The sequence below is a fragment of the Folsomia candida genome, unplaced genomic scaffold (assembly GCF_002217175.1).
Source record: "Folsomia candida strain VU population unplaced genomic scaffold, ASM221717v1 Fcan01_Sc004, whole genome shotgun sequence".
NCBI lineage: Eukaryota > Metazoa > Arthropoda > Collembola > Entomobryomorpha > Isotomidae > Folsomia > Folsomia candida.
In genome coordinates, this window is record NW_019091196.1 from 2017081 (window position 1) to 2039780 (window position 22700).

General features: G+C 35.0%; 1 protein-coding gene across 1 annotated transcript in view; it reads left to right on the plus strand.

Moving 5' to 3' along the window:
• Positions 1–22700, plus strand: part of LOC110848288 (Down syndrome cell adhesion molecule-like protein Dscam2) — an 86572-nt gene that overhangs the window by 45633 nt on the left and 18239 nt on the right. Inside the window, exons 17-22 of the mRNA XM_035850954.1 lie at positions 669–800; positions 2651–2789; positions 5691–6017; positions 17585–17724; positions 18016–18169; positions 20603–20757. Coding sequence (XP_035706847.1) covers positions 669–800; positions 2651–2789; positions 5691–6017; positions 17585–17724; positions 18016–18169; positions 20603–20757 — 1047 coding nt within the window. The remainder of the gene's footprint in view (positions 1–668; positions 801–2650; positions 2790–5690; positions 6018–17584; positions 17725–18015; positions 18170–20602; positions 20758–22700) is intronic.

A 22700-nucleotide genomic window follows, 5' to 3' on the forward strand; every position in this document is an offset into this window, starting at 1 on the left:
ACCCTATCACTGTGTTTTAATCAAGTTGTCTTATTCTTGTTATAATGCAAATGTTTAAGAATCTGTATTTTAACATACACAAACCTTATTTAGTAGAATGTTATTAAGCGAGAACCCCCAGGATAATTTTGCAAGGAAATAATTGTCATTGTAGTATTATTGATTTGTTATTTAATTCCTTACGATGTAATTTAAAATGTAATTCTATGGGCCATGAGCCTTGTAAGAATTGTCATGAATAAATTATTATATTATATTTATTATTATTATAGTAAAATTCGTACCAAAAATATTAAAAAAAATTCAACTAGGTATATTTTCCAAAAATATAAAAATTGTCTGTTTAAGATTCAATTCCGAGTTTTTTGTTCCAAATATTTAACTTGTGTCAAAAACAAGGAAAAATTCCGTGCCGGAAATATAAATTTTGAAGTGCAATACTTTTAAAATCATTAAACAGATGAAGTCCTATGGTTCTTTCAACGCTTAAAAATTGTTTGAAAAACATGTCATTTTTCAAAATTCAGTAAAAAATATAACCTTTCTTTTAACACAAATTTGTTTCCATTCTCTTCGAAAACCATGTTTCCGAGTAGATGAAATGTACTTCGAGAGAATAAAAAAAATGTTATTTCTAAATTTTGAACTGATCTGATCATTATTTCCAGACCCTCCGGAGCAGCCTGGTAATTTGCGGGTGGTTGAGGTGGGGAGCCGATCGGTGGGGATTTCCTGGCTGGAAAACTTCAACGGGAACAGCCCCCTCATCAACTTCATCATTCAGAGCAAGTTCCCCTCTGGTAAGAATTCAACAAGGTTTGAATTTTTAAATGCATAAATTTTCCCATGATTTGTCATGATTTCCAATAATTTCGAGGGCAGAATAAAAATGTAATCAATTCTGGTGTGGGTGTGTGCGAAATATAAATTAATTTCTCGTCCATCGTGAATATTTAAGTTTATCAAATTCTGATAAATTTTGATTTGACAGTGAGTGAACTATTTCTTTAGGTTTTCATTTACATTATAATTTGTCAGACAAATGGAAAACTTTTCAATTGAGGGATCCCATATCTACAAAATTGTACTATTACACACGTTTGCATCAATTTTTTAAGTTTGACGTAGAAACTGAACAATTAATTTTGATATAATTATACAGTACAGATTCCACATCGAACTTAAAAAAATGGTATAAATGAATACATCTAAGAGCATTAGCAGATACCCAAAATTCGGTTGCCATGATTAAATACAGGAATAAAAGGCATGCATTTAGATTTCCGTAAGAAACATTATTTATCATTTCCCAATTTCTCCCCACTTTCTTTTCATCTCTTCTTTATAACTTAAAAAAGTCACTTTCATTCCATTGCAGTTAAAAATGTTATCAATTTTGCCAACTTTTTTTCTTTGACTAATTTCCCAGAAAAATGGGTGATTTTTTCGTCGTCCCAGTTTCATACAGATCCACTTTCTTTTTCGGCATGCCCATACTTTCTGTCTTCCTTTTTGCAAATTTATTATCTTTCTTCGCACCCATTCGTTTGGCCACTTTGACTTTCATTTCACTTCACATTTTAATTTTAATTTACTACACGAATCTGGAACATGCTCGGGTCCGGGATGACTTGGTATTTAGCAGGGTTTCGCTGTCCACGACCGTCCAAAACAACCATCTAAACTGGGCTTTCAACAAGGTTTGGATACCGAAATTTGAAAGTCAAAAATGTCTAAAAATGTTCGAAATACTTAGAATATGGGTTTTTCATTAGTAATCTGTCGATAATCAGTTGACGAATATTTGCGAATCTCCCATTAATTTTGAGCATTTTGCTGTGTAATGCAGCATTGTTTCCAAAATTTCTGAATTTCTCATATGTCAAAACAAAAATTTTTCCAAAGTTTGTCGTATTACTTAAAGACTAACCAAAATGGTCAAAATTAATGGGAGATTACATATCCATGCATAGATTTGCGAAAAAGTGGTTCATAAAAAACTTTCAACATTTTGCCCTATTTTTCTACAAATCGACATGACTTTTGGAAATTTTTAAATTATTTTGGGCAGTTTAATACGCTTTTGGACGTGTCAAACGAAACACTGGAATTTATGATTGAGAGGAAAGTCAAAGGGAAAATGAGTGAAAAGGAAAAGATAGGTCCGTGCATTGCAGAAGATTTCTTAATTATTTTCGCGAAAGAAGTCCATTAAATTAGATTCCGGACACGGCTCAGTTCACGCGACTCGCAAAGAAATCCTTCCCCAGACGAAGCTCGTTCATGCCCAGCTTTCTCCTTCCGTTCACTTTTCTTTTCCCAAGAGCCAACAGGGCAAGTAATTGTCATCTCAATATACTATAGATTATTATAGATTATATAGATTATCTCAATAAATTATAGATTTTTAGCAAGATATTTCTTCGTAACCTGTGTAAACCTTGGTAAATTTAGGTGGTTGTGAATATTCGAGTGAGTTACAAAAAGAAAATATATTTACCAAATCTCTTCTTTCTTGTAAAACTTTAATAAAACCACCTTATTTTATATTTTAAGTATGTTTGGAAAATTTTTCTGCAAATTTTTGAAATTACTCGTTAAAAAAGAAGATATTTGTATTAAGCATCGTCGCACTTTACTTTATTTCCAGGTTGGTCAAGACTTTGGGGGTGAAACGACGATCGACAATTTAAGAAAGTTTACGCGATACGCCATCGTTGTGCAGGCCTTCAATGCTAAGGGTGCCGGACCTTCGAGCAGCCCCACCGTCGCCACCACGCTCCAAGACGGTGAGCCAAAAAATTCGATTTTCAAAATTCACGCAGGGCCTGGTAACATTGTAAAATTCGTAAATTCTGAAAACTTACAAACTTTTACAAATATTCTTAAGGAAAATTTGCTTACAAATTTAAACTTGCTCGGATTAAAGGCGTCTCGCGTCTCTTTATTTGCAAAAATATTTTACAAAATTTTCGGGTTTTACAAGTTACAAAGGGCTCCGTGAATTGCCCATTGTGATTGATTTTGTAATTTAAAAAAAATACTTGAAACCGACAAATTATAGAAATTATTGTACAAATTTTACAAATTTATTTTTAAACAGTTTTCAGTGAATAAAAACTGTGTAATCATTAAAGATTGGTTAACTCTTACGGATTCCAAAAATAATTCTAGCAAAATAATCCTCAACATCAAGTTTTGTGTAGGACCGAATTCGCTTTCCGTGCATCTGTTCAATTTGCATGATTTTATGTCCTTTCTAATTTTATTGCAGTGTCGTCAAAGTTATGAAATTGGTACTAAATTTTTAAAAACCACTTCTTCAGCTAAATTATTTATGTTTGGTTATTCTCTATTTCTTACAAACTCTGCAGATGAACATTTGTATTACGAAGTATGAAACTTCCAAATGTTGAGGGAATTCACGAAGTTTATAAATTTTGTAAAAATTTTACAAATTTTCATAACAAAAAAATGGGTCTAAGAAAGTATTAAAAAAAGACATAATTTTCGATACAAAAATATTTCCAAAATTTTTGTAAAAGTTGGTAAGTTCACAGAATTTAAGGATGTGACAATGCTTCCAAGGCCTGTGCGAATTTCCTCAGCATTTAATGTCCCATATTTCCAAACAGTTGCCCACATTTTGAAACTGAAATTGTTAATATATTAACCTAAACTCTACTATTCATGTTTCAAAAATACTACTTGAAACACTTCGAATGGTGTCATTCTCTTATAAATCATTCATTTTGAGAATGAAATGGATCCATGGTATTCTTATTTCATGGAGACTGCATAAAGAATGTGTCCTATTTTATCGAGGTTGAAGCGTCCCATTTTCTATCGATACTAACATCAATCACATGTTTGATGTCGGGCCCCATGTAATATGCAGATTAGCGTGGGAGGAGGCGTTGCTGAGTGCGGAATTAACGTAGGATTAGGTGACTCATCGTCATAGGTCTAAAAATCTGAACATTTTTATGCATTTCTCCGTTCTGGGAATTTATTTTTAAATTCTATCAGATCCATTGGTAGACCAGGTCAGTACCAATTTATTAAAAATATGCACTCTACATTCTGACAAGTTTTGAAGGAGGAGACCCAATTTTTCTGAAGGTGTTCACTCTTTTTTGGTCTCCTCCTTCAAAACTTGTCAGAATGTAGAGTGCATATTTTTAATAAATTGGTACTGACCTGGTCTACCAATGGATCTGATAGAATTTAAAAATAAATTCCCAGAACGGAGAAATGCATAAAAATGTTCAGATTTTTAGACCTATGACGATGAGTCACCTAATCCTACGTTAAATCTGGGCTGACACCTGGCCAGCACTTTCACCCGATTTGAATTAGAAGTCGGTTGGAAACTTTAGAGTGAAAGGTGTTAGCACGTGATGGATCGGATGCCATGAATTTGTAATAATTCCATGTTCACGCGGATTTATTTACAAAGTTTGCATGGTCGACACTGTAAATAATAATGTGCCGATAAAAATTAGAGATTGGCAAGATTGCAAATCATTTAAGCAATTCACACAGGCCATTGTAAATTTGCAAACTTTTACAAAATCTCACAAATATTTCGAAGGAAAATTAGCTTACAAATTTTTGTTAACGATCCGATCAAAGGCGTCTCTTTAGTTTGTAAAAGTTTTTAAATTATTGCACTAAACGCACGGATTTACCAAGTTACCAAGGACGGCGTGAATTACCTGAAGGCCGAAATGTAATGTCAGTTTCCAATTTTCTAAAATTGCTACATAACCTTCTTATACACGTATGTATATTTCTCAAATTGGCAATTTCTTGCAAATCGACGTCACCCTGCTCCAAGTCTTGGTAACAAATCGTTATATAATAAAATCACTGGTATCAGATTACGTATTACCAAATATACAACAAACCACGATAAAAATGATTACAATATTGGTAACAAACAAACTCTTCCAATATTATTTAGCGGGCAGGATTACTTTTAGCGAGTTAAAATCTAATTCACGAGATTACAATGAAGTTTTATTTGTGCATTACTTGTTCGGTTTCTCTCAATTTTATTCATTTTAATTAATCATGTGAGCGGAATTTACTTTTCGTAACGCAGCTCGAAACAAATTTCTTGTTCAGCTCGAAAATTCCTATTTCTGAACTTTTACAAAGTGTTACAAATATGTTTAAAGAAAATAAGCTTATCAACTTTTGTAAGCTTGTTCAGATCAAGGGCGTCTTTTAATTTTGTGAAAGTTTGTAAAAATAGTTTACAAAATTTACGCGTTTTACAAAGTTACCAAAGACTATGTGAATTCCCTTTTTGCCAATTTCTTAGCACGTATTGCTATTTTTTCTAAATGTTGTGATTTCTTTTAGTGTTTGGTTTATTTTGTTTGTTTCAGTTTGCTTTCTTTAATGATTGTAGCACTGATGTGGCAAAACGATATCTTCAACATGAGATTTATATATTCTCTATGTAGCGGAATTGTCTCAATATAAATAATTTAGCACTAAACTAAATTTGCCAAAAATATTTGCTCAATTACGTCAAACCCCTTTGCTACCTACGAAATTTCATTCGACACACATGATTTAGTAGTTTCTCAATTTTGGCGTTAAACTTGCTAAAATTATTCAACTTCAGTCTAAATTTTCAGAAAAAAAATTTGTGACAAAATAAATTTCTTTTTTTTCAGTGCCAACCCAGCCTCCAGAGAAATTTGAGTGCAGATCCACCTCCCCGCAAAGTCTGGCCTTGACCTGGGAACCACCCCCGCTCGAGGCGCGTCACGGGGTCGTCCAAGGCTACAAAGTCGACGTCCTCGTCGTCGGAGGGCAGGACGAGGGGCCGGGCAGCGAGGCCGAATCGGGGGACGGAATTGAGACCAAAGTGACGACGGAGAGAGACCTCGTTTTGCACGGGTTACGAAAATGGACCAATTATTCCGTCACCGTGCGAGGATTCACCGTCGTCGGCGATGGGGCCGTCTCAACCCCGCTCTTGTGCAGGACGGACGAGGACGGTAAGATTGGCAGCGTTTTTATTCAAAAATATTTACTAATTTTGCAATATTTTCGCAATGCTTTTAATTTGCAAGATTATAAATTGTCGATCTTTCACAGTAAGAAAAATCGCATGCAACCAAGAGGTGAAAGTGAAATCGGTGTGTCAAAATACGGCAAAATGAATATTAATCATGGTACTTTTTGTCCGTCAAATATTTGTTAGGATTGACACGTGTAACGTTTTTTTACATTTTTGACCTATCACCTCGTCAATAAAATTTTGAAATTAATATATTTTTACTTGTTAACTAAATAAAACATTTACATAATTTAGAGGATTTCAGTGAAATTTACCGGCTATTGCATTTTGCATAAAAAAGTGGAGAAAACCTCGAAAATTTCGACATGTCCAAATATATTTGGCCAATTTCTCTCTTTCCTTGCATATTTTAACTGTTCGTTGAAATATTCTTGCCGTTTATTTACATAATGTTCCCATGTGTGTCGAAAATAAATTTGAAATTTGAAGGAATTATTCGGCACGAACAAAGTTCAAAATTACTTAAATCGAGACTAGCTTCGCTGCAAATTTTTAGAAGATATTAGGCATTTAACCTGATTAATATTAATTATTTCATTTGAGTAAAGTTTACTATCAAAATAGTTACCAGTCCTTTAAACAATTAAGGTTTTTGGGAATTTCAGATATAACAGAAACAAAACTACTACGAAATCAAACATTAGAAAAATAGTGTTGCAAGGAATTTTGAATACAAAATAAACTGAAATATCAATTTCTCATCATGGAATACCAAAAAATAGATATGTGCCAAGTTCTACTTTTTTTACTTGCAATTCAATCTGTGAATGTAACGGTAATTTTATTTATTTCATTTTGCTCCACGTGCCGTGGGCGTTCCGTGTGGTTGATGCCAATTTTTACCCAAATAAACATTTCTTTAGTGTAGCGTCTTTCTACTTGCGAAATCGATCCTATTTATGGAATAAAATATTGAATTTCTAAAAAGTGCATTTAAAAAAACTAATGCAGTTTTTAAGAAATTCAAATTATAATAAATACATTTTAAAAAACAAACTTAGGTGAAGGACGCGCTTAAAATATTAAAACAAGAAGCATTACAAAATGTTACAATATCGTTTAATATTTGGTAACTTTTACTTCACCGTGGGCCCAACTACCTATTTCATTTTCACAGCGATAAGTAACACTAAATGCAACTAAAAGAGCGACTTCTTTAACCAATTAAAACGATAAGTCTACCTGTTTCAGGAATAGTTATTAAAATGAGTCAGAATGTGGGCAAATTTTCTCTATACCACATGTGCAAAGTCACTATTTATTGAAAGATAATAATTCAAATCTAGCAAGTTTATTATATACAAATTACGTTTTCGTTTACACAAAATGCCTGGAATTATTTTTTTTTCTGTTAGTTGGGCCCACGGTGAAGAAAAGTTACTAAATATTAACCGATATTGTAACATTTTGTAATGCTTCTTGTTTTAATATTTTAAGCGCGTCCTTCACCTAAGTTTGTTTTTTAAAATGTATTTATTTAATTATTTTTAGTGAAGTGTGAACTTAAATGTATAAAATCATAATATCAATTCTTAAACGTTGTGAACTTTCCTATGGGTGCACTCTTAGCAACTTGGTAACAAAACCAAGAATTTCGTTAACACCAACCATCGGTGTCAACCTCAATTCCATTAAATAGTGTCAAACCGTTGTGTAAAAATAACACTGAGCAAAAAAACGCGTTGACACGCTACTGGTATCAGCGATATTCCTGCAATGGTGTCGAATTGACACGGTGCGATGTTACCGCAGCAGCAAAACTTGGACTTCACACCAAATTGTGTCAGTCTCTTCCTTGTGCACGGGTCTGCTTGGCGGCCATTTTCCTTCCTCCTCCACGAAAAAGTCAACAGAATGGACAAATTAATTGGTTTGTTCAATTGATTTCGATGGAAAAAATTCTTTTTAATAAGTTTAAGGACTACTTCCAATTTCTTGACTCAGGTGAGTTAAAATCTGTAACATATATTAATTTTCCCTCATTTAATTAAAATTATTTTACTGTGTGTATTTTTATTTTGAAAACTTATCGTTTCCAGAAAGCTAAAACTCAACACTGAACCCCACGAGGGAACCGACGAGTAAGGATTTGTCCACCCGACAGCTTAATTAATTATTATTAAATCTTTTTTGCAAAGTTAATTTAACTTAACGATTTAGTCATATTTTGATCATCACCGTGTTAAGTACATACATATAAGTTTTTTCTTTAAAAGTGCATAAGGTATGAAGAAAAAAATATTGTTTGATATGTGCGAGTGTTATAATTTGTTACTTGTGAATGTTTGAAGTACTTGATTAATTTTTTAAATGTTTAATATTGTTGAATGTAAAATAAAATATTTGTTACTAAAAGTTGTAGTTCAGTTGTCACAATCCGGGGACGATTTGCCACCGGGTGGTGACATGCATATATTAAAATGCACACATATCATTATCTTGCAGTGTCGAAGCAACATAACTGAGCACAACCTCTAATCCATTCGCGGTGTTGGTATTGTCACAACGGCATGTTGGGTTGACACCGCAACGGTGTGCAACATAATTGACACCGCACCGTGTCAATTTGACACTAAACCGGTAGAGTCATATATAGACACCGGCATGGTGTCAATTCGGTGTCATTTTTTCTGTGAGTGTGGATGCGTGGCATACTAAATTAATCCCGACTGGGTGGATTAGTTACACTGTATTTCATGGAATTTGATCAATGTTTAATTTTTCAGAATTTTAAGGAATGTTACATATGTTGAAATAGTAATGCTAATAAATAATAAACCTGACATTATTAGCATACATTAGCAACCAGTAACCTAACACCACGTAAATAGGTTGCTTAATGACAATATTTCAAAACGCTCTAATTCCATGAGTTTTCATCCGATTAAGTCGAACAAAGGCTTAAAATGTGCGTATTATCCAGGAGAATAGTAAAAATGGCAAGCCCCCGGTCGGAAACATTTCCTTGGTGCCAAGAAATAGATTTGAAAATTTAGGCATCGGACTTTCTACCTGAAGGAATTAGAATTTTGGAAAAATAAGAAAAATGTCTCTGTAAAACAGAATTCTCTAGTTTTTTTGTTTCAACATGTTTTCGATGCAATGAACGGTTCGGGCGAAATCTCAGTGGGAGTTTTTCAAAGTTGCAGCTGAATGCATACTTAGGCTTCGCCGTAACCATGGTGATCTTTTAACATGATCACTTTATGGTTACTTTTCCTTCACCTAAGAAATATGGCATTTTGCATAAAAAAACTTGTATTTAAAAAAATAAAAATTATCACAAAAAATTTCGACTCTTTCAAACTTCTGAAATTAAACTAGTATGCGATTTTTAAGTTTCATATTACGAACATTTTTGCATGTAATCTTCTCCGAGAAAAAAATTTGTAAGGAATTCAGCAACTTCAGAGTTATGACATTTTCTCCTTGAAATCAATCCTATAAAGAAATAGTGAATCGCAAAAATGGAATTTGAGAGGAGCCAATTTTTTCGTGGGCAAATAGTTTTTATTGCCAATTTTACCCCGTTACGCAGACTTTCTCCGACCTGGATTGATACACAGGACCAAGTTATGTATGTGACTCAAATCGGTCATGAGTCTCGTTTTTTATTCCTTTGCCCTCCTCGGTTCGAGGCAGGTGCATAAAGTACGCCCGCAAAAAATTACAACTTCACGCAATTCACGCGTCCTTTTATCCTTTAAAACTTCATGACAGCTTTGTAACTTTGTAAAAATGTGCTTAATGCCAATTTACTAAAGAGAGCGAGGGCGTCTCTATATTTTCTTTTATAAAATGCTGCAAAATATGTGACTGGAGTTTACTGGCTTCAAAAATCTGATTAAATCTGACAAGGGACACTCATGACCTGTCGTTTGAGTCCAGGGTACCCATTATGTTTTTAGAATCTACTAGGACCCCAGATGAAGGATTCATTCATATTTCCGTGTAAAACTCATATTTGGCGCCATGGCGTGGCGCCAAACTTCAAAATTTGCATTTTCGACCAGTTTCAAACCCCCATAACTTTTGCAGTTTATATCGGATTTTCAAAATTTTATACTTAAAATGATCACAAAAGTCGAAATTTTTGAGAAAAAAATAAAAATAAAAAATTTCTAATTTTTGAAATATTTTTAGCATTTTTTCTCCACCTTTTTTAACGAACCCCCGTTTATAAGAAAATTACGAAATTTTGCGAAAAGTTAAAAGTGATAATTTTGGAAAAAATTTCATTGGATACGAAAGTTGAACTCCTTGTCATGATTTTTGCCAAAAATTTTGAAAATCCGTACAGGTTTTCAAAAGTTATGGCGGTTTCAAAAATAAAAACATGCAAATTTGGCGAATTTGGCGCCACGCCATGGCGCCAAATATGAGTTTTACACGGAAATATGAATGAATCCTTCATCTGGGGTCCCAGTAGATTCTGAAAAACATAGTGGGTACCCTGGACTCAAACGACAGGTCGTGGGTGTCCCTTGTGAGTAGAATAAAATATATTTGGGTATTCCAAATACCCAAAAATTTTCCATATAATTTTAATTAACAAATACCGTATTTGTTAATTACAATTTCTGCACATTTAGGCGACACTAGTGAAATTTGTAAACTTTTAGAATTAAGTAATTAAAGAAACAGGTGGGAAAAGCTATGCTTGCCATTCACACAAAAGGTTACTTCGAATCCGTCTGAGTTTGAAATTATTTTACAAACTTGTATCAAATAATGCCACACTGTAGTAATTTGTAATCTTGCAAAACTTTGTCGACGGATTATCCCTCGATTTTTTTAAATACAATTTTGTAACTATTTTCGCTTAAGTTTTAGCGTTTTACAAAATGTGCGAAGGACTGCGTGAATGATCTGACTTTAGCCAGTCGCCGCAATTCAGTACATCCTAAAACTTACATGAAAATGTTCTTAAATAAAATTCTTAAGAGTTAATCGGTTTGTAAGTACATATTCGCAAGATTGCAAATTACGACAATGTCACCTTATCGGGTAGAAGTTTATAAAATAATTTTAAAGCCAAACGGATCTCCAATGATGTTCGACTCAATTTAAGTTGGACCTGTTTGTTTAATTATATTATCAAAGTTTGTAAATTTCACGAAAACCGTTCAAGTTAAACAGATTACAAAAAATTGTTACGCAGATGTTTTAATTCCTATAGGGTCACTTGGGGTAAGAGTGTTTTTGATGAAATTTTCTTTTGATTTATATCTTTGACCTCATAATAATTGTGCCAACTAGTGCAGCGTACATTGTTAAACAGTTAATTGTTGTAATTGTTCATAAAATTTTTCATATCTATTCGCCCCAGAGCTGCTGCAAAATCAATTTTCCCAAACGCGAATTTAGAAATGCCAAAATAAAACCTGTTGAAATCTTTTGAAATTTTGATTACTTCTTAACCACAAGGTAAAAAAAATTCAAATTTTTAAATACAAGTCGTCATATGCTATAGAATTTGTGTACAATATTTTAATTACCGTAGTGGCTTTGAAACTTAATTAAAACAGACTCACTCTTGCCCCTCAGTTGTGCGAAACCTGGGGCAAGTGTGTTTTTTCTGTGGGGCAAGTGTGAGTTTGAAATAAATTATAATTTCAGACCTATAATGGTGCGAAATTATATAAGGACGACCAACAGGGGTGTAGGGGGACGGTGGACAAAGGATCAAATGGGTAAAGCTATTATAGATGTCCAAACCAAGAAGTTGACCGTGCGACAATCCGCCAATTGCCATCATGTCCCAGAATCAACACTAATAATGGAGGTCTCCCAACGTATGCTCACAGATTTGGACGAAATTAGTGTCAACCGATCACAAATATAATTAGTATGAAATTTGCAAATGGAACTATCTGCCAATGCGCAGGTTTGGCGGAGATATTTGCATTCAAAGCAGAAAAAATGCGCAGGAAATTTGGAAAATGATAAATATGCCAGCTTTTTGGTGCGTTTTCCCTTCTTTTTATGCAAATATCTCCGCCAAACCTGCGCATTGGCAGATAGTTCCATTTGCAAATTTCATACTAATTATATTTGTGATCGATTGACACTAATTTCGTCCAAATCTGTGAGCATACGTTGGGAGACCTCCATTGTAAGCCTTATCCAGTATCCCATGACATTTATGTGTTATGTTATGTACCCTTGCCCTTTGACCCTTGACCTTGATCTCAAGGTCATGAGGTCAAAAATATTAACGTCCTTGAAATCGCGTAAAATTTCCTTTAAAATTACACCCTATATGACAATTATGCATTTTTTGATCTTTAACCTCGTCGTCAAGGTCATGGGGTCAAAACTATTAACATATTTGAAATCTCCGTCAAATTTCCTTTAAAATGACACCCATATGAAAATTAAAGTTAAAGTTAATCTGGACCACACCCCCTGGCGCAGTGGGGTGTGGTCCGATTGACCCCATTTTTGAACTCGGCGGAGAACTAAAAATTAGAAACACAATGTCGAAAACGGTGTTTGATTATGTTAACTCGTTGTGGAGATATCCTGCTTACAGACCGCAGACGGACGGACGGACAAAACGATCGCAATAAGTAGCTGACGCTACTTAATAATTGATTAAATAGCTACACAAATTGTTGGTAATAGCCTTATTTGTTGTTAAAAACAGTTATTGCAGCTTCTGGATAAATATCGGACTAGTTTTTGATATAAGCACTCTTGCCCCACGAAAAATCACACTTGCCCCAGATTCTGCAAAACCGTGGGGCGAGTGCGCTCACATACTTAATTTTAAATAACTCATTCTAATTTGAATATTTTTAATTTTCTTTACTAACAATCTTGGACGACCTAATTTACGATGCCTTATCACAATTTGCAATTTTTGAAATTGAGTTGTTCATAATTTGTAACTCTATGCATGATAAGTTTGATGAAATTCACTCGCTCTTGCCCCAGTTGACCCTATAACAACCCTTTAACTCCAAAATTATATTTTGAACCATTCAATCGTCTTTTTGGAAACCCAGTAAACTCTACTTTAAAGTTTTGCAGCATTCCATACAAAAAATACATGCAGAGGCGCCCTCGATCTCTGCAGTACTGTAGGAATGAGAAATAACGGTATTGTGCAAAAATTAGGCGACCCCGGCTCCACTCGAAAGGAGCATCTCCCAGATAGATCCCGGACGTAATACCTTTATACTACGCGACCGCCACATCAATGCACCCGTCAAATCTCACTCATACTTTTCTTCCCCACAGTATATGCCCTTGCGAAAGTAGGTTCGGTCCCCGAACCTTGGGAGGGAGTTGGGATACAGAGATGATGTCACTCCTGCTCATGATGCGATCTGTGCGGCTTACACTGAGACAGGCCTGACGATATGGGGAAGATGCTTGCGCTGGGCAAGAAGGTACTGCTCTCTGGGAGTCAGTGTTAAATCAGTACTGCTCTCTGGGAGTCAGCTGATTGGAGGAGGGATTGGAGGTTGGGCTTCCGCTTTAGCATGTGAGAGGTATTGAGAACGAACTTCTGGTCCACCACATGTAGCAATGAGAAATAACGGTATTGTGCAAAAATTAGGCGACCCCGGCTTTACTCGAAAGGAGCATCTCCCAGATAGATCCCGGACGTAATACCTTTATACTACGCGACCGCCACATCAATGCACCCGTCAAATCTCACTCATACTTTTCTTCCCCACAGTACCCAGTAGTCCCTCAATTTCTGTTACAAGATTTCCCGGGTAAATTAAGCAAGGAACGATTTTTTTAGTAAGTTGTGCTATTTTTTATTGAAATCTCCATGCTTTTGTCTATCCGAAACCATGTTTCGAAGTTTGTAGTGACCCAAGGTCACAAAGTGACAGACCAGGAGAAACAGCGTGTTGAAATTTTTCAACAACATTTTGGTTAACAAAAAATTTTGTCATTTTTCAATTGTTGAATAAAAATTGGAATCGATTGCAAGGTGGTCGACCGTACCATAAAATGGTGCACTGACACTGACAGTGTCGATGACCGAAAAAGAAATCGAATGAGACGGTCAAATAGGTCACCAAAATTCACCGTCTCGAAAAAATGGATTCGTCCAAATCCATGCCGAGCCCTAAGAAAATTTCCCTCACAAATGAACGTATGAAGTAAAAGTAAGTCCCGTGCCCTTAAACTAAACCTTGGACTTATGTCTTCAAGACATGGGGAGAAACACTTCCTAACCACTCGCCAAGTAAAAATAGACCCATTAGAACTCTGACGCTGATCATGCGGTACGCGTTTGAAAAATGGAAACGGATATTTTCAACAAATGAGCCAACCTTTCTGGGTGGGGCCAAATAAAATAGAAAAATCACCGTGTCTACACCCCACCAGTCTAGACTATTCGTAAAAATTTCAAAAATGTTCATCGTACCCACCATAATGGTTTTACGATTTTTTGATTGGACATAAGTTGGACTAGGTCGAAAAAGTGGATTTTCTTCCTCTTGGGGTGAAATTTCGTATCAAAAATTTTTTTTTAGTTTTCGAGCTAAGTGTGAAACGCTTGAACCACAACCTGTTCAAAAATAGCTAAATGACATTCAAGAAGGGCTCATGTCCTGTTCATGTGGCCAAAATGGTAATTGGGTGGTTAAAATCCAAAATTCCTGACTCCATTTCGGATCCAGAAAAAATTCACTGCCGCCGAAGCTTACGCTTCTGGACTATGACATATTTTCCAAACTGGAGCTAGGTGTGTGTGCTAAACCCCACAAGTTTTGAATCCACAAAAAACTCAACGGTCTAGAAATGAGACCAATCTCCCCTGGAATGCGTGCGTACTCCGATCGAGTGGTGGAAACCAAGACTCTGGGTCCATGTCCCCGTAAAAGATTGACATTTTGAAAAGTGAATAATGTTTCTTACACGAAATTTCATTGGCTTTCCAGTTCTGTACTTATTTTTTCGAAATTCTATAAACTGGGTTCGTTACAGTAAGTTGTTCTTGTAACACTAATTAAGGGACTACTAGGTAGATAAATAATTTAGCAGATGCATTTCTTGTAGTCTGACTCTGATTACATATTGTCCCTCATATTTTTGGAAATCGATCGAAATAATTGTAACTTTAAGAATTTTGCGAAATTAAAACCATCCTAGTGACCAGTGTGAGCAAAGACAGTCAGAAACTTTGCAAAATATATTCTGGTTACACATTTACAAAGCACAACTTGCAGAAATATGTATATTCCTCATTGCCTGGAAAATTTGCACGGTTACAAATTACACGAAAAATGGTCCCATCCTTTCTACCCAGCCCACTAAAAAAGCATGTAATGTCCGACGCTGCTGTAATGTATATAAGTTAAAAACATCACCGTAACCATTGTTTTAAAAACTATTACAAAATTCGAAAATATTCAGAAACTTTGCAAAATACACATTTATAAAACACTACTTACGTACCTACATAAATATACATTTCTCATTGAATCGACTTATCGCCTAGAAAATTTGGGTGGTGACCAATTACCCACAAAATTGTTCCCATCCTTTCTGCCCAGCCCCCTAAAAAACACGTAATGTCCCACGTTCTTGTATGTTAACTGCTGATGGCCCTGATTTCCTTCCTGCCCGTTCCTCCCGAGAAATAGGAAGCGTTTGATCTCGAACTAAATGGAGGGGATCGAGAGGCAGGCAATCAAAGCAAACCATGATCGAATCAAATCTCGCCCAACCACAAAAACTTACCAGCAAATATTCCAGCCTCAAGTCGCTTCTGCCCAATTGCACTAAAGTGATCGTCTGGTCGTCGAAGAGAAAGTTGAGCTTTTTAAAATTGTGAGGCATCAGAAATTGGGGCAGAATTCGAGATCAGGAAATTTATAGCATGTAATTTGTCATCCAGAATTTTAAAATAAATTTCCAGAGCCGAGAAATTAATAAAAATGTCCTTCGTTAAATGAAAAATTCTTACTTTTCAAAAAAATATTACCAATTTTCAAAATTACAACCTGCACTGCTTTAGTGGGACGCCGTCCAGTATAAAATTCAATGAGAAGTAACATTTTGGAAATTGAGGTGCTTCTTGTCGGAGTTAAATAGTCAACTGGATTTCTATGTAGGCTCAATTTAATTAATTAATTAAATATGCAATTGAGCAATTAATTAGGACAATTTTTTTCTAAGATTCATTCGTAATATTCTGGTCGGGTAGAAATATTAAATTTATTCAATATTATTTACGTATATAAATTCACGAAAAATGCCCGTTCCTCTTAAATGTTATGTATTGAAAATATTATGAATTTTTGAAAAAAATCATACTAATTAAGTTGCTCATTTGAATAATTAGTTAATTAAATTCGGTAACATTGGCGTTAATTGTCTCTTTACAATTGCGATAATATAGATTTCAATCTTTGCTGTGAAAAAATATCCTCTCCTCCAAATTTTATTATGGATGGCGTCCCACTTAAACAGATTGAGTAAAATCTCAAAACAACTGTTAGAAAGTTAATTATAATTACGTAATTTACTATATTTTGAAAGATTACTTAATAAAATAATGGTTTCCGGGTTATTTCCCGGAAATGAAAATTTTCTGCGTAATGTTCCCCGCTTTATTTGGATCTTGTTAATGATTCGAGAACAGTATTGTCGAAAAATCTGTCCCTTTGAAACTTTCCTCCTGATATTTACAACTCATCAAACCGAATTCTTGACCTTGGTAAATATTTACATTTCGTTACCATTTTCAATCTCGTGTAACAAAATCCTCTTGAAGTAGCATTGTAAATATTTGCATTTTCTGGAAAGCTGCGTGCAAAACTTCATTTGTATTGCGCAACTTTTTAGAAAAGATCTTCATCCCTCATTAAGGTTGCAAATATTTAGCAAATTTAAATTCGAAGAGAGGTTGGAAAATATACTAAAATACGTACAATAAATTTCTACCAGGGTTCAAAAGAAGTTTTGCATGTACATACGTACAATAACTTGTTTCCCATTGTAAAATAATTCGAAGCTATTTTGAAACAATGATTTCTTATAATTTAGGCAGCCACATTGAGCAAATGTTTTATTTGCTTACAAATTTTGTAATTATGCCAAGTAGAAAAGTAGAAGTTTCGTTTCGTTTGAGAGAATTTTGAAAATTCTACCAGAAGCTGTTATTGTTATAATATTTATACCCAGGCTTTATAAAATATTGTGCAAATTTTTTACACATGTTACAAATTTTAATTACAAATTTGTGCATGATTTTTCATATAAATGAATTATTTCAATTGATGGCTGTGCATGATTTTTCATATAAATGAATGATTTTTCATATAAATGAATTATTTCAATTGATGGCTGTGCATGATTTTTCATATAAATGAATTATTTCAATTGATGGCTGCAAACGGTATCTGCTAAAATATAATCTTTATTAATAAATAAATCAAAATTCTTAATCGGCGTTGGAATTTGCACAAAACTTTTGTGATTTAATTTTCGAACATTTTTTGTTCCCAGTTCCATCTCCACCGTCGGATTTGAAGGCGGTGGTGTCCTCGCGACGGTCCATCCTCGTCTCGTGGCTTTCTCCGGCAAACCCCAACGGAAAAGTCACCAAGTTCACCGTCTACAGCAGAATCTCCGATGGGACCAAAGTGGTAAGAAATAGTACGAAACAATTCACGCGGGTCTTGGTAACTTTGTAAATTCTGTAAACTTAAAAAGTTTAACAAAATTTTACAAAAATTTTTAAGGAAAATTAGCTCATAAATTTTCTGAAATTTACTCAGATCAAGGGTGTCTTGTAAAATTATTTTACAAAACTTACAGATTTTACGAGTTATGTTCGGATTAATTAGTGTGCGAATTGCCTCATAATTCAATATCTGCATTCTACACTTAATTATACGTTACGAGGTTTCATTACAATGACCACTTTACAATTTTAGGAAAAGAAGCTGGTGTCGTTTCCGGACCTTCGCGTGGAGTGGGTTGGGCTGAAGGAGGCCTCCACGTACGAGTTTTGGGTCAGCTGCACGACTCGCGTGGGGGAGGGCACGCCCACCAAAAGAATCAAGGCCACCACCCCAGCCAACAATAAAGGTAACGAGTCAAATTATTTCAGACTTTTGGTTTACGAAATTTTTTACGTAAACGTTACTCATCCTCAGTATTTCAACAACATAAACTCTTGTTTACGGTATTTGACGAACCTTCTGCCCGATATACAAATTAATAAGAAGATGAAATAAACAGCAACCATACCTGTGCAACAGATTCTCACTTCACTCAACTTCACTCATTTCCACCTCGAGGCAAATTGCCCTTCACTCCCCTCACTCGCGTGAAGGAAGGCTGAGTGAGGCTTCACTCACTGATAAATCTCATTCTCACTCCTTCATTCCCTTCACTCCCTTCACTCCCTCATTCCCCTCACTCATCAATTTCCCTCACTCTTTCTTTCATTCAATTCAGTCCCTCGTGTCATCATAATTAAAATATTTTGGCGCCATCTAGTGGGGTAACGTGAGACTGGACTGGGGCAATGTGAGATTCGACTGGGGCAATGTGAGACTGGGCTGGGGCAATGTGAGACTGGGTTGGAGCAACGTGAGATTGGACTGGGGCACGGTGAAAATTGCATGGGGTAATATGAGACGGTACTATGTTAATATTGCGACGCTGTGGGTGTGTAAACTAATGATCTACCCTATATTCCTTCACCCTTCTTCCCCGGAGGAGAAGGAGTGAGAGAGATGAAGGAGATGAAGCCTTCATCTTCTCTCCTTCACCCTTCATTCCACTCATTTCTCATTTGAGCCTCCCTCACTCACCTTCACCCACTCGATCAAAGTTTTCAACTCCCTCACTCAGGAGGACAACCCTTCACCGACAGAATCACCGATCTTAACGCCCTTTGGATATGTTGTAGTCCTAGGTGAGTCTAGCAAAAGTGAAGAAGGATTTCATTCAATGGCCCCATTTGCGCCCGCCACACCCACTCAAAGGTGCGAAAAACACGAAAAATACCCTGTTTTCGTTCATTCAAAAAATCACCAAAAATCCAATTTTGATCGGATTTTCACAATTTAAGCATTTTTGTGATCCTAGATAGTTGCTTTATCATATCCAATAGCTAACTCAATTTTTTTGAAATTTTGATTTTTTCGAAGGCATATCAGGAAAGTTTCGAAAATACTCAAAAAATTAAAAAAATTGAGTTAGCTATTGGATATGATAAAGCAACTATCTAGGATCACAAAAATGCTTAAATTGTGAAAATCCGATCAAAATTGGATTTTTGGTGATTTTTTGAATGAACGAAAACAGGGTATTTTTCGTGTTTTTCGCACCTTTGAGTGGGTGTGGCGGGCGCAAATGGGGCCATTGAATGAAATCCTTCTTCACTTTTGCTAGACTCACCTAGGACTACAACATATCCAAAGGGCGTTAAGATCGGTGATTCTGTCGGTGAAGGGTTGTCCTCCTCAGCCTCACTCTCCTTCACTCCCTCATCGTGAATGAAGCTTCAATTTACGGAAATTGAGTGAGGCTGCACAGGTATGACAGCAACGTTCAAAATGGCGTACGACTTATTAAAATTTACAAAACAATTTTCACAAAAATGTGTAAACTGCACAATTTTTACAAAGCATACTACAAACTTTCATTAAAGTATATTAATCTTTGTAAAATAATCAATGCGTAGCTTAATTTTCCTCGTAATCGTCCCACCATTGTGTAAACGAGTGTAAACGGAACCAATAAATTTATCAATTTTATCTTGTCACACAAATATCCCGATGCAAATTAGCTCCGACATAAAAAAAATCATCAACAGCCAATAACAGGGCAAATTCTCCGCCCAAACCATAAATAATATCCACATTTCTCCAGGCAGGCATCATGCAAAAATCATGTGATTCATTAGATTTCATGAGATTTCTGGATTTTTGACCTACATTAATTAAAATTAGGATGCCTTGCTAAACACCACGCCTTAATCCACCAAGAAAACGAATGTTGTGGTAATGAAAAATTTACCACAAGTAAAATATAACACTTAGAAAATGGGTATTAAATTATTATGTGACTCCATCGGCACGGTAGTAACGGCCATTACCGTTTAGTAATTTTGTGACAACGAAATACTTACTACTCAAAAATAAACTATTACCAATCCGGTAGGAAGTTATTACCAAGTCGATACCAGTACGGAGTACTATCTGACTCTACCAGATTTTTAACAGTGTATGCACACAGCCCCTCAGAGACGGAGAAAGTAATCAAGTTTTGAGCTTAATTGCTCATTTTGCCCCGCAATAATTGCTCCTCTTCGAAACTAATTACTCTTTCTCCCCAACTTTATTACTCCATTAAATCCACGAAAGGGCCAGTCTCCAGGTTGTAATTACTTTCACAACCAGATGAGAAATTGGTCGTGAAATGCAGCCCTGATCATAACTCCGGCAGAATTTAATATCTCAGGAATTTGTTAATATTTATCATCCCCAAGATTTCCTAATTGTTTTTCAGTTTCCGCGAAAATAGCGACTTTTTCTGGAACGGTGGAAATCCCTTGGAAGAAAGAGCTGGGTCTGGATTGCGTTGCGGTGGGTGTGCCGGAACCCACGGTGGAGTGGAGCTTCAACGGTGGTGGGGAAATCTACGGGGGGAACGCGAAGCGAGAGGTGAGTAAAAAAATTTTGAAATTTAGAAATCAAAATTTGAAATGTTTCTGTGGAGAGGAGATAGGATCGATACGCAAGGGCTTATCCATATATTACGTCATCAAAAATTCTCGATTTTATCACCCACCCACCCAACGTAAACATTAAGGGATAGGGAATTTTAACATGGGAAAGATAGGAAGACCAAAACCACTTACCCACTAAAATGATGGCGTAATATATGGACGTTCCCCAAATTAAATTAGGCGCTTAATTTGGTTATTTCAACTTGTGCCTATGTTAACGTGGCATTGTATCAAGTGTTTTTTGTTTGAATTGTTGTGTCTCAACTTTCCCTTCCTCCATGTATTCAAATGGCGATTTTGAAAAATGTTCACCGCCTTTCGTTTTTAACAATATGAAGATATTAATGCATCTAAAAATCGGTAATTTTTAGGCTTACATAGTTAGGAGATAAAAATTTTGATTTTTTTCTTCAATGAGGAAATATTTAAATTTTATTGATTATTTTTCATCTATTTTATATTTATCTTCTTGTTAACAAAAATTACAATTTTACGATATATTTTTTTCATACACTCTTGTACTCACACTAAATTATATTTATTTAAAACAACATGGTAAAAATCCAGTTTATTTTATTATACATGATTTTTATTGTCGAATGACATAACCGGCATGAAAAAAAAACTTGGTATTATTCTCATCACAAAATCTACGCTGTATGATTTATCATATTTTTTTGTCCCGTCGTTTTTTCCTCTATTTTCTGATTTATAGCGTCTTCCTCTCCCAACTTCCTCCCACTTTCCCATCCTCAGAATGAACCTTTGACACTTTTTTTGTGTGACGGACGTATCAACAAAAGTACGGATTTAGCGAACAAAACGAGCACAACAATGAAGTCAAAGTTGAGAAAGATCGTCTAAACTCAAATTCGTGCAGGGTGGGCACGCATTATTGCATAAATTTCAGTCATATTCACATCATGTAATGTTGGTGTTGTAAAATCCGTAAACTTTCAAAATTTTACAAACATTTCTGAGGAAAATTAACTTTCAAATGTTTTGTAAAATTGCTCCGATCAAGGGCGTAAATTTATTTTGTAACAGTTTCGTAAAATTATTTTACACAATTTAAAGATTTTGCAAAGTTTCCAAGTGCTGCGTGAATTATTATGATATTCATAATTTTCGAAAAAAATAAGGATAAAATTAGGAATGCAAATTCTATACATAATTTCATTGTGATCCATCTCAAAGCCCTACAATCGACCGACCTCAAAAAATTATTATGTATAAAAAAATGCCAAAACTCAAGACCGAGAAATCTCAGATAATTTTTTGGAATAAAAACAACTCCGAAATGTATTAGTTGCCGTTGAAGTCTCGCAGTTTAAGAGAAATTATTTTTAAAATTTACCATTATTTCCTAAGTTTGGCATGAAAGCACCCATTATATACACTTTCTCCATTACCTAATTTTCAAAAAAAAACTAAGCATAAAATTTGAAATAAAAATTCGATACAAAATTTCATCATTGTCAACCAACCAACCCAATGCCTTACAACTTGTCAAGCAACTAACCTCAAAACGTATTTCGAGCTTAAAAAAATGCCAAAATATATTAGTTGTTGAAGTCTAGCGGGAACAAAAAATGTCACCACATTTCCCACCTTTTATTCATATTGCGTATTATTCGTATTTTGTAGGTTACGTAATTTTCGAAAAAAAGGATAAAATTCGATACAAAATTTCATTATTGCCAACTAATCGTAAATAACTTGTTCGATATACCTTAAACATTGTTTATCACCTTCCAAAAGATATTAGTCGCCGTTGAAGTCATGAATTTATATTAAAATTTATTTAGGTTATAAATTAATGGTTGAAGTCGAAATTCACCATCCTTTTTTCAACTTTGGCTTGAGTACACCCATCGG